Source organism: Spea bombifrons, chromosome 2 (genome assembly GCF_027358695.1).
Source record: "Spea bombifrons isolate aSpeBom1 chromosome 2, aSpeBom1.2.pri, whole genome shotgun sequence".
In the NCBI taxonomy this organism is placed as follows: Eukaryota; Metazoa; Chordata; class Amphibia; order Anura; family Pelobatidae; genus Spea; species Spea bombifrons.
In genome coordinates, this window is record NC_071088.1 from 25,308,086 (window position 1) to 25,324,287 (window position 16,202).

At 37.1% G+C, this 16,202-nt stretch overlaps 1 protein-coding gene across 1 annotated transcript; it reads right to left on the reverse strand.

Annotated features, from left to right (window-relative positions):
• Positions 1–428: 428 nt before the first annotated feature.
• On the reverse strand, positions 429–15,564 carry AIPL1 (aryl hydrocarbon receptor interacting protein like 1). Its single transcript, XM_053457200.1, has 6 exons — positions 15,452–15,564; positions 12,552–12,731; positions 4,342–4,530; positions 3,971–4,147; positions 2,828–2,969; positions 429–763 (listed from the first exon to the last, which is right to left on the reverse strand). Exons 1-6 carry the CDS (start codon positions 15,545–15,547, stop codon positions 546–548), a joined length of 1,002 nt encoding a protein of 333 aa, XP_053313175.1. The 5' UTR covers positions 15,548–15,564; the 3' UTR covers positions 429–545.
• Between the last annotated feature and the right edge of the window lie 638 nt (positions 15,565–16,202).

Below are 16,202 nucleotides of genomic sequence, written 5' to 3' on the forward strand. Positions count from 1 at the left end.
TTGAAGGACTTTTCTAGAATATCTAGCTTTATATTGCGTTCTAACTGCATTTTGGTCTCTTGTTTTCATCTGCACAAATTACAAATGCTGAAAAGACTTTTACTTGCTGGCTTACCTTCTGTTCTTTCACCCCCTTATGGGAGGTACACATGCTATCAGTAAGGAATATTTGTCTAGATGTTTCAATAGATGTCCCGCCATAAATTGTGATTGGCTTCTTCCTTATGTAGAACGACAAGGGATATTAGCAACGGTACTAATAATGTATTCTTTTCAAGCAACCATCTTTATCCTAATACAGAAATGAAACAGGAAGATTATAGGTCTGTTTTATAGACAGATAGATATTAGATATTTTCTTTCAACTGCCTTACAAACTTTATGGTTACTGGTATCTTTATTCTAAAATTATTATGTAAACAATAAAAGTGGTTTCAAATGTATCTTCCCTGTGTATTCATAATGTAGAATATTAATTATTCACATATTGTTCATACTAATTTTTGAAGAACATCACTGATTGATGTCCGTGAATGAAAAAGTCCTCATTTCTGATCACCGCTAGAGAATAGGTTTTTATATTTTAGCTTTTCCTCTTCTGCTTTGTCTTGCATTCTGGTCTCCAGCATCCTGATTTCTTTTTTTACCAGTCGACTCATAGTTTGATCCAAATCCATGACTTTTGCAAAATCATTCTTTGCTTCTGTCTCATTCCAAACTTCTGCATTGGCTTTTCCTCGTAAGAAATATGCCTTCACCAAACCTGAGAAGAAAGGTCACAGAAGAGATGAATGCCAAAAAAATAATCATTAGTTATTTCAAAACAGAAAATTGACTCTAAATTACAATTTGTAAAAAATAGCAGTCCAGGGACAGCAATGGACCATTTTTGATCATCTATATTAGCCGGGCAGTAACTTCCAAGGGCCTAGAAAGGCAGTTTCCTCAGGCGCCGAATGGGAAGGGACGCCCGGCTGCAATGTCACCCTCTTCAGCTTCCAGAAATGGATGGTGTGGTATAAACATAGCCTCCTTTAGTTTAAATAACTAAGCCCATCAAGTCCATAATGCCTAGTATCAAAACAATGTATTTACCAGAACTAGCAAGTCATCATGTATAAAATCTTTATGGAGAGCACATAAATGGTTACTGTTTATAAATGTTTCAGGCTTCTATACCAATGATTTAGTGGATCGCATGAACAACCTTTTATTTACTCAGCACACTTTCAAGAAGGCATTTGTCAAATATTGGTACTTCAATTGGAGTATTTTTTCTGGAATAGAGTCCTTGTGTTTTAACGTAGTGTTAATCTCGCAGCTCAGACGTTATACTTGAATGGTGAAATATTATTTTGCTAATACATTGGCAATTTTGAAACTAACACTTTGTTCCTCTGAAAAATGCAAGGATTTTCAGTGGTTTAATGGAAAAAATAATTCTAGTAAAAAAAAATACATAAAAAAAGACAGGAGTACTGGTACATCAGCAGATTTCTAATAGCACACTTGATATTGAAAAGGATACTGACAAATACACCTGTCTCAACAAACTTACAAAGCAAATGCATTTTGATAATTTGGTACATCAAAAATGGGGTAAATCGTGTGAAGTAAGTAAGGTAGCTGCCCAGGGTGGAATGGAAAGCAGAGGAAGAGCTCACACATGAAAAAAAATGTTAAATATGGATGACGCAATATAATAAAAAGACAACATTCCACCCCAAACAGACATCAGGAACGTGAAAAAGGAATTGGTATGAGGAAGTACAATATAAACTGGTACGGTTAACACTATCACAGCAGAATGTGCAATAGAAATATGAAGCTACGGAGAACACGGGGAAAATGTGCACGGTGTTCTGAATCCAAGTAATGCAGAAAAGCAAACAGTCCGAGTGCTTGACCTTTGAAGGGAATTTACAGGAGAACATACAGAATGTTTTCCATCTGCAGTCGTCTCGCATCTCTTCCTGCCTCTATAATCTTTACACTGGCTAGCATCCAAGAACAGTGATACCTAATTGACAACAGTGATGTTTAGCACTCACTGTTTTCCTCCCAACACATGTTATTTTTCTTCTGCCGTACACACCACAATATAATGATAATGTTTACAGAAATAGACGTTTACTTGTTTTCTATTCCCACATGTGGTCGATTTTAACACAAGGGGAGAAATAGTCGCTTAAATCTGTCATAATAGATTTGTCTGGGTCACGTCTCCATGCTAAAATTTACTTTGATGTGTCTCATATGATTTTTTAGTATGGAATCTAGGTATTAATATTCCCAAATATGACCGCATAGCGGGATTTGCCAGAAGGCCTCCCAAACAATATATAGACTGTATATACTTTTAAAGATTGTATATATATATATATATATATAAAAATACATAACTACAAGGATACATTAGAGCTGTTAACTATGTCTGCTGTCCCAGTATTTGGATTTTCAGCTGACACACTGATAAACAAGTTAAGAGACCCTAAAGTGTTTGTGAGGTGGCTTTAGCTAAAGTTGACATGAGTGCACCAATGAAATGAAGTTATGCGGTGCATGTTTTGTCGAATCTTTCTGGATCCTTGGCTTTGCCTTCTAAACATGTGCCCATGATTTTTAGAAGCAAGCTGAAAAACTATGCAAGTGTAAGTCCAGAGATGCCCATAAGGCAGGGCATAAGAAAAAAACACATGGTAGGGCATAGTGGGAGCATGTTGAGCCAGTCAAGGCTAGGTCCAACTCCTTCCCCACAAGAAATACTACTATGTGGAAAGAACATGAAATGCCACATCTGACAACAAGGCCAAATCCACTCCAATACCTGGATGGTGCTGGATGAGATCAGTGGTGTGTTCCAATACCTCATAATACTCCTCCATTCGCAGCAGGCACTGGCAGTAGTTCAGAATTAAAGTGTTTATCATCTTCTCTAGTTTCATCCAAGGTACTTCCCAAGGCTTTTCCTAAGCAAAAATATTATAGAGGTTCATGCGTGGCAATAAATCAGATTTTTACTAATGGCAGCCAGTTATGGGGCACAAAGCATTCTGCACTAAATTAATATTAATGTGACTACCTGTCATAGCAGTGCTTTTTCAAGAACAAAATGTCTTAAGCTGCTCGCACTTATCAATTATGCCAATTAAGAAGCCATAATAGAATATCACTTATTAATTTGATTAAAGGTGACTTCTGAAATGAATATATATATATATATATATATATATATATATATAAAATATATATTTATTTATTTTATTGAGCGCTAAAATTATTCCATTGTAGTGGGATGTAACGTGTTTTTATTCAATGTTAACATCACTTTAGATTCTGCGTCAGTTAAGTGGTACACCATTATGTAGAAAGATAATGCCAGCGCTCAATATAAACAAAAGAACTACACATAGTATAGTATATCTCTTAAAGTACTTAAATCAAAGAACGTTTCAAAAACTGACACTTCATCTGTAGGACCTAGGCTCTACAAATGCAGAAAAAAACCCAGTGTCAATTAGATATGTTTATCGCTGGTACTTATCTGCAGTGCTACTTTATCCCTGGGAGCCAGCGGATATATGATCAATTAGCTACGAGCTGTGCTTTCTTTCTGTTTCCCTAACATACCTTAACTCGGTTTGCAAAGTAAAAGCTGCAAGGCTTTATTGTATTTTGGTAAATTGCACAATTTTTAAACCCAAAACAACAATTTTGTCAATGTGTGCATATGTGAACTGATGTGTGATCTATCTTAATCAACACTAGGTCTGGGAAGTTTGGTGGTGGAGGCAAAGGTGTCACCCAGACAATACATGTTGACAAGCAAAGGTAATACTGATCCTTAGGAAATATTTCCCAGCACAAAACATGGAGAAATAATAATTGACATAGGCTGGGACCTTGGGGCATTCTACGACTGAAGAATATGTGTTAGTAGGGGTAAGGACAAGCTGGCTGTAGAATGTACCTTTGTCTGGATATTTTTCAGACAGATGACAGCTTCTCTGTATTTGTTGGTTGCATCTTCATAGCGTCCAAGCTTGAACAGCCGATTACCTTCCCCATGTAGCACAGGAACAGCCTTCAACTTTTCATCATCGCTCAGAGCCCATGTCTCTCTTTTGTACATACTGGGTGATTCAACCTGTTAGCAATACAGTGGGATATGAAGATTATGTTTCTGTAATTGTGTAACGAGTTGCTGCACATTTAAGTGGTATGGACAACAGTTTGCCATAACTGAAAAAGTATGAGTGTATGTTATATACTTTATATAAATTAATGCAGCGGTTATGCTTTGCCGTTTTGGAGTTGAAATAGCCTACATGTGTTTCTTACCTTTAATAGTTCAATCACAAATATGAGAGGCTGAGGTTCTTTTTGAAGTTCATCTAGGTCTTCGTAGCCTAAGGTATGATAAGCAAACATATTTGCCAGACCACAGGTGTGCATGTGCCAGTCTGTTGGGTCTTTTCCTTCTGCAATGCGTCGCAAGCTCTTGGACACAAGTGGGTATAAGCCAGTGTGCTAATAAGAATATGCAAAAAAAGAGTGTCAAAAATGAAAGTTACTGGAGAGAAACCTTCTACATTTTAGATTCATATTATTAAAAACAGTTAAAGACTACATATCTTAAAGACCACAAAACAATGTTTTTTCAACATATTGGACAAACCAAACAGCAAGCAGATGAGCACACGAAATGATATTTTGCTGTACATATTTTATACTGTGTCTGCTGTGATTTAAACATTTGCCACAAAAAATGATCATTATGTTTAGAAACTGGCTATGGGCAAACTCACAAGTCTAACAAATATGAGACAGAGAGACAGATAAGAAACAATTATTGGACCTAAGTGGAAACAGAAATCGTTTATCTACTTCTGCTATTACATTCCTTTTAAACATGCGTTGCTCTTATAGTCTCTCAGTGATTACTGGTGGTTGAAGAATGTGGATGCCTGACTACTATTTGATCTCGTATGAATATCTTATCAGATACTCCAGAGTTCTTCAAACCTGGAGCTGTGCAGAGATCATTCCAGAGTTGATAACTGTTACTAAATGTAGATGATTATCAGCTCTATGATTTCAAAACTTTGGGCATTAAATACAGGGAATTCATCCTTGACACTGGGGAATGGTCTGCATCTTGCACCCAGATACTTTCAATGTCAAATCTATAGAGAAATGTAATTGGGACTAATTCTTGCAGCCACCCTGTCTAAACCAGTTCATAGAGTCATGTGGGACGCCAAATATTAGTACCAATAATAGCCTAAATTCTATTTTGAACCTCCAAAAGTCCAACATTCCATTGTTCTTTATGTACATGAAACCAAACGTGACATTTTCAAGCAAATACTATTTGTACATTTTCTTCAGACACTGTTTGTAGCAGAAAATGAGTGCATTGTGGATATTATTGATGTATATCCAAAATTAGAAAATCATTCTGGAAGTGGCTGTCACTGACATTGCTTTTAGCTGCTATCAGAAAAGCTATAGTAAATTAATGTGTTAAAACATAGCATTTTGAAATGGTGTCAATATACATTTTTTCCACTGATCTCTAGGATCATTTTTTACAGAAATCACAAGCAATGCAATACGCGAATTAAACAAGATGCAAATATCTGCAGTAAATGTCAATGTGTCTCTGAAGGCGATGATATGAATAACTTGCACCACTAGACAAGCATAATTAAACTTCCCATCAAAGTCAACTGCTTTTAGAAGCACTTACAAAGGAAAATAATAGTAAAGGCTGATTGTGGAGCAAAATACAAGAACTAATTCTTGTAATAAGAAAGCCATAAGCGTCACTTAGTGAAGCATAACAAAGGAAAGGTGTAATTATTACAGCCTACAAACAAAAGTGCAATTTTCAAAAGGAATCAAGAATTGTATGTATCTGCCCAAGGTGTAGTATAACGGTTGAAACGCAGATCATATTGACAATACCGTAATATAGATTTGGTAATGAAACAATTAGGCAGTATCAGAATGCGCAATAAAATAAGGTATCAATTGCATTCTTTTAAAGGGTGGCCTATGATATACTTATCTTCATAAACATATTTTTGGCCCCAGTTCCTATATTGTCAATACAAAGAAAGTCACTTTCCCTATGATTAAATGCATGTACTGCAGGAGAAAAGTCATCTGGAAATATACCAACAGGGCAGAGGAAAATGTTATGGCCAGGTGGCTCCAGAATGCACGTGTGAACATAAACCCCTCTCGGCACCTGCAATGAGCAGTTTGCTGTTTAGGACTCTGCCCAGCCACAATTAATAAGCCACCAAATCATCCACAGGCTCAACCACAGAAGAAACATCTACAAGCGATAACCTGTTGTCCTTCTAGAATTCTAGACCCACTCCTTGTGGGAAGAGGCACAAGATAGAGATTTATTGACAGTGTTATCAGACTCATTAACTTTCCTTGTTAATTGATAGAGCATTCACTTGTGTCATTTATCAAATTAATGATAGTCATTAGCCCCTGCAAAAGAGTTTTGGATATTTAATAAAGCTTCTTCCTCTTACTGGCATACATTCTTTTACTACTAATGAAACAACGAGATTGGTTTATTGAATTCTATCAATCTTTCATACTCAATAATATTTTAATAGATTTTAAATGTATTTTATATGAAAATATTACTTCTTACTTACTTCTATAACATTTAATATAGAGGTGCAACAGTAACGCATGTAACGTTTATTTGAGATTATCAACCTTATCAATGCTGTCTAGCCAAATTACTTTAATATTGAGATCACAATGATATGGTAAATATCACAAAATACTTTTGCATATGGTCACATTTATGTCTTAGTGTTAGGGATGGACAAAGCTTCTGGTACCTAAGGAGCATTTACTTAAATGTTCTCCAAAAAGACCATTTGATGCCTACCCCTGCCTAGGAGTGTATTCATTAAAGCGGAAGTTTGCATAGTTGTGTATTCAACTAACCACCCTCTACATGTATTATGTAGGTCCAGACGGAGCGATAGCCATAACATGATGACCACCTGCCTAATATTGTGTAGGTCCTCCTTTTGCCGCCAAACCATCCCTGACCAGTCGAAGCATGAACTCCACTGGCCTCTGAAAGTGTGCTGTAGTATCTGGCACCAAGATGTTAGCAAGAACTAAGGGTTGTGAAAACCAGTGTAGAGAAGTGATTTCCAAACGAAGGAAACAAATAAGAAGAAAACTATGATGGTGTAGTAGTTAACACAAATGATCTTGTGGTGGATATACTTATGCACTCACAGTGTGTATAGATCGATCAAGCTTTGTATAAATCAACACCTCGGGGTCCGAAAACAGGGCATATGTAGGAGGAAACACAAACATACAGGAAACACAATGGTGTAGTACCGTTGGCGTGTCCCAACACATAACGGTACTACACCATTGTGTTTCCTGTATGTTTGTTACCAAGATGTTAGCAGCAGATTATTTAAGTCCTTTTAAGTTGCGAGGTGGGGCCCATATGGAAGCATCCTGGTGCCGTGTGTTCTCTAGGTAAGCGACGCACCCGACCATAAATGTGATGCAGGCCAGCCTCTTCCGTTGCTCCGAGGTCCAGCTCTTATGCTCACTTGCCCATTGTAGTCACTTTTGGCAGTGGACAGGCGGTCAGAATGCCTGACAGGTTTGCAGCTACAAAGGCCCATATGCAACAAACTGCGATGCACTGTGTGTTCTGACAAATTTCTATCAGAACCAGCATTAACTTTTTCAGCAATTTTTTTGGAGCTACAGTAGTTCATCTGTTGGATTTGACCACACAGGCCAGCCTTCGCCCCAGCGTGCATCAATGAGCCTTGGCCATTTTTCCTGCTTCTAACACATCAACTTTGAGGACGAAATGTTCACTTGCTGCCTAATATACCCCACCAGTTGAAATGATAATAAGAGTATCAGTGTTTTTCACTTCACCTGTCAGTGGTCATAATATTATGGCTGATGGTGTATTTCTTAAAACTATGGGTCCCTATATGGGCCCCCACTCATCTTCTCACAGGGTAGGTCAACATAATGCATCGTGAGGTTAGGGTTGAAAACCCAATTCTCCTTCAAATACCTCCTTTAGTAAAAACCAGCCTAGTCTAAGAATAGATAAGGAATATTTAAGGTGTAAGTAATAAGCACATTTAATGGTACAAACATGAAATCAGGAATTTTCGTTACAGAATGATCTTACGGTTGTTTCTACTAGCAATACCTAAAAATACCAAAGTGTAGAATTAGCTTATGTAGAAGTCATTCTTTAACATGAGATTATTGTGACTCTTGTGTCAAACATTGTTGTGATTGTATCAGTTATTAATCTAAATTATTGTAATTAGTACTTGTGTGCGACTCTTAATATTCTATACAAAATGCAAATGGAAGAGTGCTAATAACATATTATTATCTCATGTAATAAAAGCCATCTTTCATAAGTCAGATTTCCAATAGCCAGTCTCTGGATACTATATATTAGCGGAATAATGTGTGAGAGAAAGAATACCATAGTGAATTATTGTAAACACCAGGCAGTAGCTTCAAGACTTAACATTTATTATCTCCTTCTGAGGAGCACAAATAAATTTAGTAACACATAGAGAATGATTTACGTTAACAAATGGGCAATGAGTTTCCCTATAAAAAATAAATGAGTCAACGTAAAACTTCTAAAACAGTGCTATTACCCGACCTTGAATGTTTCTTTCGTCGATTGTGTATAAAATGTTGGACAATAAATGCTGTGTAAAATAAAGATTATAACAAAGGTGAAAGTCGGCTTCCACCAGTGTGCTAGATTTAAGGTTTAACAAGGCCATATACCTACAAAATAAACCTTTGATCAAATGGATTTTTATGGGGAGGAATAATCTTGCATATCCGATCATAGTTTAAACTAAATAGACACTGTTTGGTTCACAAGGCAATTCTGAGTTTTGTTTTACTTCTCAACATGTTTATGTCAGCTGAAGCCAGTTCTGCAGTTATAATTCTGCTCCAAATGATACACTACAAGGACTAAAGAAGGGTTATAATGCATGAAGTAAACATGTCAGAGATGAAATACCATCAGAGATATAGCTATTTTAAAAGCTCCAGGGAAACATAAACTCATTTCGGATGTCAATGTATTATTCATTGAGACTTGTATGGTTTCTGAGATTCTAGCGCATGTGAGCTCCATTTTCTCGGAGGCTCCGGCTGATCCTTTTGCACCTGCACAATTTGCAGCCTGCAGGTTGCCAGCAGAGGGTAGGGCAATCGCAACCATATGTTCTGCATCTGATCTTCACAATCATTCAAGGACTACTGTAATCCTTTTTTTGGAAACCATAAGCCTGCGGTTGAATAAATATTGAAAATGGCCTCAAATCAGATTGTCAACAGAACCTGATCATACACAAGATTCAGCTAAAAAGGGGTTATATATAATATATAATATATTTTCCATTCACAGAAAAAAGTCTTAAAGACTTAAGAAGATTCCAAAGATTAGGAATTTATCAATAGCCAACCTATCAAAGCTAAATGGCTTGTAGTTTCAATTAAGTATAACTTTCTCGTTTGCTATAGAAAATACTAATGAAGCATTTTTCTACAAAGATATAAACCTGTTATATAGATAAGAAGCTTTTTTTAACGGTGTCTGCATGATCTTGTTACATTTAAAATACAACCAGTGAGGAGGTTTAAGTTAAAATGCTAAAAGAATTGATGTCTTAGAATGATATGTAAATGGTGAACTTTAAAAGCCTTTTATTTCTACGACTCTGCAGTGTAGATTTATTAACGGACTAACACTGAACCTTTACCGAATGAAAAAATTCTGTAGAAAAAAAATCCTTGGTAACAATTAAAAGAAAGGATAAATACCACAGAGACTTAAGTCCCCATTTTGTATTCACTGAAAAACTTGCAAATCCTTACTGTTGTTTTACTTAAACATGACATTATTGCACATTATTGTTAAATTCTCACTAAGTCATACTATTATAGTACATTAATGCCCCTACTTCTATGGGCGGATTGCTGTAAAATATGTCTGACATTAGAGGAAGTCACCTCTACAAGGCAGATCACACTCATATTATAAAAGAATATTAGGATCATTTAAAATTAGATTTTTTTCACCCATTTCCTGAAAATATATCCAGATTATATCACGTTCTGTTGGCAGATTAGCAGTAGTAGAAGATAACTCTTCAGACTCAGAGGCTCATCACTCACTGGATAACTGTGTAACTCTTGTAGCATCAAAGGTTGGCTTGCTAAGAAAAGTCCTCTTTACTTACCTCAAAGGGTCCTCTCCCTCTAGTTACTGTGACAACCAGCTGCTACACTCTGATAACCAAAGTACTAAGGGGAAATCCTAAACCCAAAGTCAAAAATCAGGCCAAAGAATGAGATTAGACAAGGTAAATAAAAAAGATGAGTTTAGGGAAGGGAAAGATAAAATGAGGGTAACGGACAAGCTAAGGTCAGGTAATAAAGCCCCCTAAAAATCACCAAAACAGGTTCACTACATGGGCAAGGAAGACATTCTACAATGAGTCCCCTGAAATGACTGCCCAGGGATGTCTGGCTACAACATGAGTGACTCATGAAAGAGTAGGAAAGATGCCAGAGCACAAGTGAGAGCCGGCAAAAAAAAACAGGCTTGGGGACCAAGTGAGACTGACAGCCTATGATCAAAATAATCTAGCAAGTTAGGAGAACAATGCTTTCTTCACTCTGCATAATTACAGTACATGGCTGCCCAGTTCTGCAGCTCCAATGTGCTCCCAGCTTGCTAAAAGGGACTTACAACTAGTACCCAGTTCTGTTATGAAATTACCTCAAACTAAGTCACTTATTAGATATTATGCAGGTAGTTAATTTTAGCAGTACAATGTGCTCTGAAAATCTCAAGAGAGAGAGAGAGAAGAGAGATGATTTTTCCATGAGTAAAGTATGTCACACCGCAGCATTGTATTTAAACTGTGCACGTCTGAGACATATACAGCCTAAACACCGGTAAATAAGCTCCGGACACCCAGTACCTGTACTTGGTAGCCTGGAGTAGAGGACTGCACTGGGAGGCGGGTCCCGCGGGACCCGCCAAAAAACTTGCGGGCGCGGGCGGTCTTGCTGGGGCTGCGGGCGGGAGCGGGCGGTCAGGCACTGTACCTGCGGGTCCCGGTAATCCCGCGCAGTCCCGCAAGGCTGCCTTCTTGCTGCTCCCTTACAGCGTCTCCTAGCTTGCTCCGCCCAGGAACAAAACGGAGTCACGTGATGTGACGTCACTTCCTGTGACTCCACCTTGTTCCTGGGCGGAGCAAGATAAGAGACGCCGTAAGGGAACAACTGGAGGGCAGCCGCGCGGGACTGCGTGGGAAATCAGGTAAGGAGGCGGGCATGATTTGCCACAAATGTGGCGGGAGCGGGCGGGATTGGCCACAAATGTGGCGGGAGCGGAACACCCACATTGCGGGAGCGGGCAGGAGCGGGATTAAAAAAGTAGTCCCGCGCAGGCCTCTAGCCTGGAGCTCAATGCTGCAGGGTCATGCAGGGCCTGTAACTCCGCCTACTTTAGGCCCCACCTTTTTTTCTGGGACACCTGGAGCAAAAGTTAACAAGTATGAACATATTATGTCACATTCCAGTACTCTGGTTCTCTCAGACCTGTAGAGACCACAAGCGTGAAGAAGAGTAGGGATCTTGCTTGTCCATTTCTTAGGGCAGTGGGGCCTTGCAAAAATTATTCTTGTCACCTGGCCCAAAACCTGGATGACATTAAAGAAAATCAGCGTTGCTCCAGTAAGTCTCATCACTGACTTCCTAGAGACTCAGCAACTGAGATAGCACCACCTTTGAAAAGTAATTATATTAAGTAGAGTTTGTACCTTGGTCAAAACTTCCTTTGCAAATTAAGTACTAGGTTTTATCTATTCTGATTTGCTGCACTTTTTCAGTCCTCTTTAAAGAATCATGCTTTTTGAAGCTATTTCATTATAATCGTACCTTCCACATTTCAAAATGAAATTCATATAATATATGAAAAAGTGTTATAAATATGTATTAGAAATATTAAAATACTATACCAAAGGCTGTTCTTTTATATAAATTTTACATGTGGAGTCACACCTTTAACCCAGTAAGTTGAAGAGCAACTTAAAGGTATCCATGGCTTCATCACCTGTTTTCAAGCAGGGATTTCCAGCATGATTAAGAAATAGGATAAACAATATAGAGAAAGTCCACTTAATTGCAACAAAGTGTAAAACACAACGCATAAATGCTTGTCAAAATTAGGCTAAAAAGACTAACAATCAGTTAAAATAATGATCATAACTGGCTCTTGATGTCTTACATTGCCTGCCAATGAAAAGTTACTTTTGAGGGCTTAAATGGCAAACAGCCTCGGCAAGTTCTGCCATCAATTAAAGAGGCATGCATGTGCTTGGGGGTGCAGTTAAGCCCCCAAAATGGATGATCTTTCTGTTCTTTACTTTAACCCTCTAAATTTTAAGTATAACACTTACTGTGACATCACACCAAAATTCAGCCACTTCCCCAATCCTCATAGATGTGAGCAGGATCTCCCAAACCTCAAGCTTAAACATATTTCCAATGATGATTTCCATCGGGACTCCAACTTTCTTGCTGTCATCAAGAACAGTTCCTTCATCGTCACACTTTATTGTACGAAAATGAAAGGTAACCTAAATCAAATAAGACAACTATGAAATCGCTAATTTCATACAATGTAAGCTCTCACATTTATCATCATCTAATGATATCAGAGCATCCCAGTTTTCTCGACGATATATTATTGTTAATGCAACGTAGAATATCCTTACCTTCTGATAATTAATGGTTTCCATAAGGAGCTTTATTATAACCATTTGGCTGCCACGATTTCAAAGTTCCTACATTCAAATAAGGGTTAATATTTGAAGCAGAGCAACTTCATTTATAAACTTCCTAGGTATGAATATATTGGCAGAGGGCAGGGAATGCTTGAGGATTACAAATGGACTGGTTCATATCTATTATGGGACTCAGGTAAAAAATTAGAAGACCCATGGTTCTAATAGCGTGTCCATCGTGACAAATATAACCCAGATATGTTGCTCTAAAGGGAAACGCACAATGGTTGTATTGCTTTTTATTGTAAGCCACAGCTAGGAACACCAAAGTGTTCTGACAGGTGAGGATTGTTTCCCGTATCTTGCTATCTGGTGCACGGTAATGATTAAGGTCCTGCGGTGATTTACTGTACTTCTAAGTGCATGTGGCATTTGTAAGATTATACAGTTGGGAACCATAATCCTAGCATCCAATGTTCTGCTCCTGGCAATTACTCTTGCTCTGCAGCGGAATCATTTTATATTTCTTATCTGTGTCTTTGGGAACATTCTGCCAGATTATTTTAGCTCTTTGGGTCTGATAAGAAAAGCTCTTTATTTCAGCAAGTCTCATAAACCGTTACATTTATGGAATCAGTTAATTATGTCTTTATATGTGTTGGTTTTATTTTAATATCCTATATATCAAAGTTTAGTCCTTTGAACAAATAGCAATTTGTTCCAATTATTGCATATGAAATCTAAATAATGTATGGCAGATATATATATATATATATATATATATATATATATATATATATATATATTAATTCCCTTCACACTCCTATAGGAGTGCTCCCAGCTTGCCAAAAGGCACATACAACTAGTACATATAGTAGTGTATATATATATATATATATATATATATATATATATATATATATATATATATATATATATACTAGTACCTATATATATTATTTGTATTGAGAAATGGACATACTTATACCAGCTGTGTACCAGAACATACTAAAACAATATACTAACGCACACTCATGGTAGTTTAAAATGTTCCTCCATCTCGTTATTGCCAAATTTTGTAAATTGTAGCTTCGATGCTATTCTGTGGATTTAATTAGTCTTATTACAAAACAAGAAACACAGCTATCCTACCATCTGCTGTGATGCCTAATCCTGCAGCTGCATACAGGATTACTAAAACCGATCACGGGGTGTGTAAGACACACGGAAAGATAGTTAAACGGACAGATGACTTATGAACACCTACATTGTTGAAATTTTTTTGCTACTTAGGTTCAAATTGATTAGATTCTAAAAGTAAACTACTGGATTATTTTAAATAATATTTAAAAATATAGGAATCTCACAAGTAATAATCAATCCGTCCACATACTGATTTATTTTTATTTTTTGTATGTATTTTTCATGCTGTTGAGCAACATATATAAAGGGCAACTCTATGAAATGAAAGGGAATCCTATATCAACCCCACAGCTACGGCTTGTATTTCTTAGTTTATCAATATTTGCTGTTGATTTGGAGATATTTAGTTTATAACGTAACTTTCTGAAAGCTATGATTGGTTAGGTAACTATACGTCAAGAACACTGTAGGTTGTAGAAATCACCATCCGGATCCTATCAACAGGAAAAAAAAGGTGTACAGGTAAGGTGTAAAAAGGGTTTTAGGTGTACAGGTAATTGCAAAAGGGTTTTCTAATGATCAATTAGCCTTTTCAGCTTAAGCTTGGAGTCCCTAACACAGCGTGCCATTGGAACACAGGAGTGATGGTTGCTGACAAAGGGCCTCTGTATGCCTATGAAGATATTCCATTAACTAGTCATTAATTGTATTAATTCATAATAGTCATAAATAGTCTGTGCTGTATTTCTTATCCAGTTGATGATGTTTTAATGGGCTAGTTTCCTTTTCTTTCAAAATAGCAGTTGACTAGATAGATAGATAGACAGACAGACAGACAGACACAGGCAGATATAGATAGATAGATAGATAGATAGATAGATAGATAGATAGATAGATAGATAGACAGACAGACAGATAGACACAGGCAGATATAGATAGATAGATAGATAGATAGATAGATAGATAGATAGATAGATAGATAGATAGATAGATAGATAGATGGATAGGTAACATAGAATTTTCACGATGTAGAGACTCTGACCCTAATTAATCTTGTCTTTGATTCAGGATAGCCCTATGCTTATCCCATGTATGTTCCCTCACTGTATTTGCCTCTACCACTCCTGATGGGTGGCTGTTCCATAATTAAAATAAAACATCCTTGCATTACATCTAAACCACTGACACTCCAGTCTTAGACTGTGGCCTTGTGTTCTAACATAGATAGACAGATAGATGGATAGACAGACAGACCAGTATAAAGAAAACAAGTGAAATAATTACAGAGAATAGATCCCAGGAATAATATACTCTTACCGTGCTATTCTTAACGTTAGAGGAAGATTATATTTTAGTACAATGCATTATTTATGTCTTAAATTAATCTTGCAACCACACTTGTTTTGATGTTGTAGCTAAGTGAAACCAACCTTAGATCCACTGATAAATTGAGGCATGTCACCTGTTCCTCCATGACAAATTTTCTTCCTCACACCCTCCACGTTCAAGAGGATAGCTTCTTCCATTGTACGTGGTGTATGCCTTTCTGTGTCTGAGTGACTATGGATTTCAGATGGAGGATTAACCTTTATATAGAGTTTAAGGAAGGATTTACTCAACAGCATTGAAAGCATAAGAACTGTGGATTTAAACGTCTTAGGGAATAGTCGTCCTTAGTCAGGAATCTTTATGTAATCAATATTTCAATACAGTTTTTGTAAATTCTTTATTAATATTTTTCAAGCCTCACATAACGCAAGAAAGATTGTATACAAGGATTCAAAGGGAGTATTACAGTTTGAACAGATATATCATATTTAATTCAATGGTCACTTTGCTAGTAGTTCCCATACTACAGGAGAAAAAAAGAGGGGGGGGATCTCTAAATTCAGCAACTTCCACAGTCCTCATAGCTGTGAGCAGGATCTCCCAAACCTATAAGCTCACGGTGACCATATAATACCTCCAGGAACAGGATCATTTTACACCTACATAACACGACCTGAAACAAAGACCAAACAATTAACAGAAAACATAATCAAATGTCAAAGGAAAAAATCTAACAAAGACCAAGTACCCAGATGCAAGCCATCCAATTTGTATTCTACAGATGCGTAGCTAAAATGCAAATGCGATGATATGACACTAGAACACTTATTATGTTGAAATAATGTACTGTAA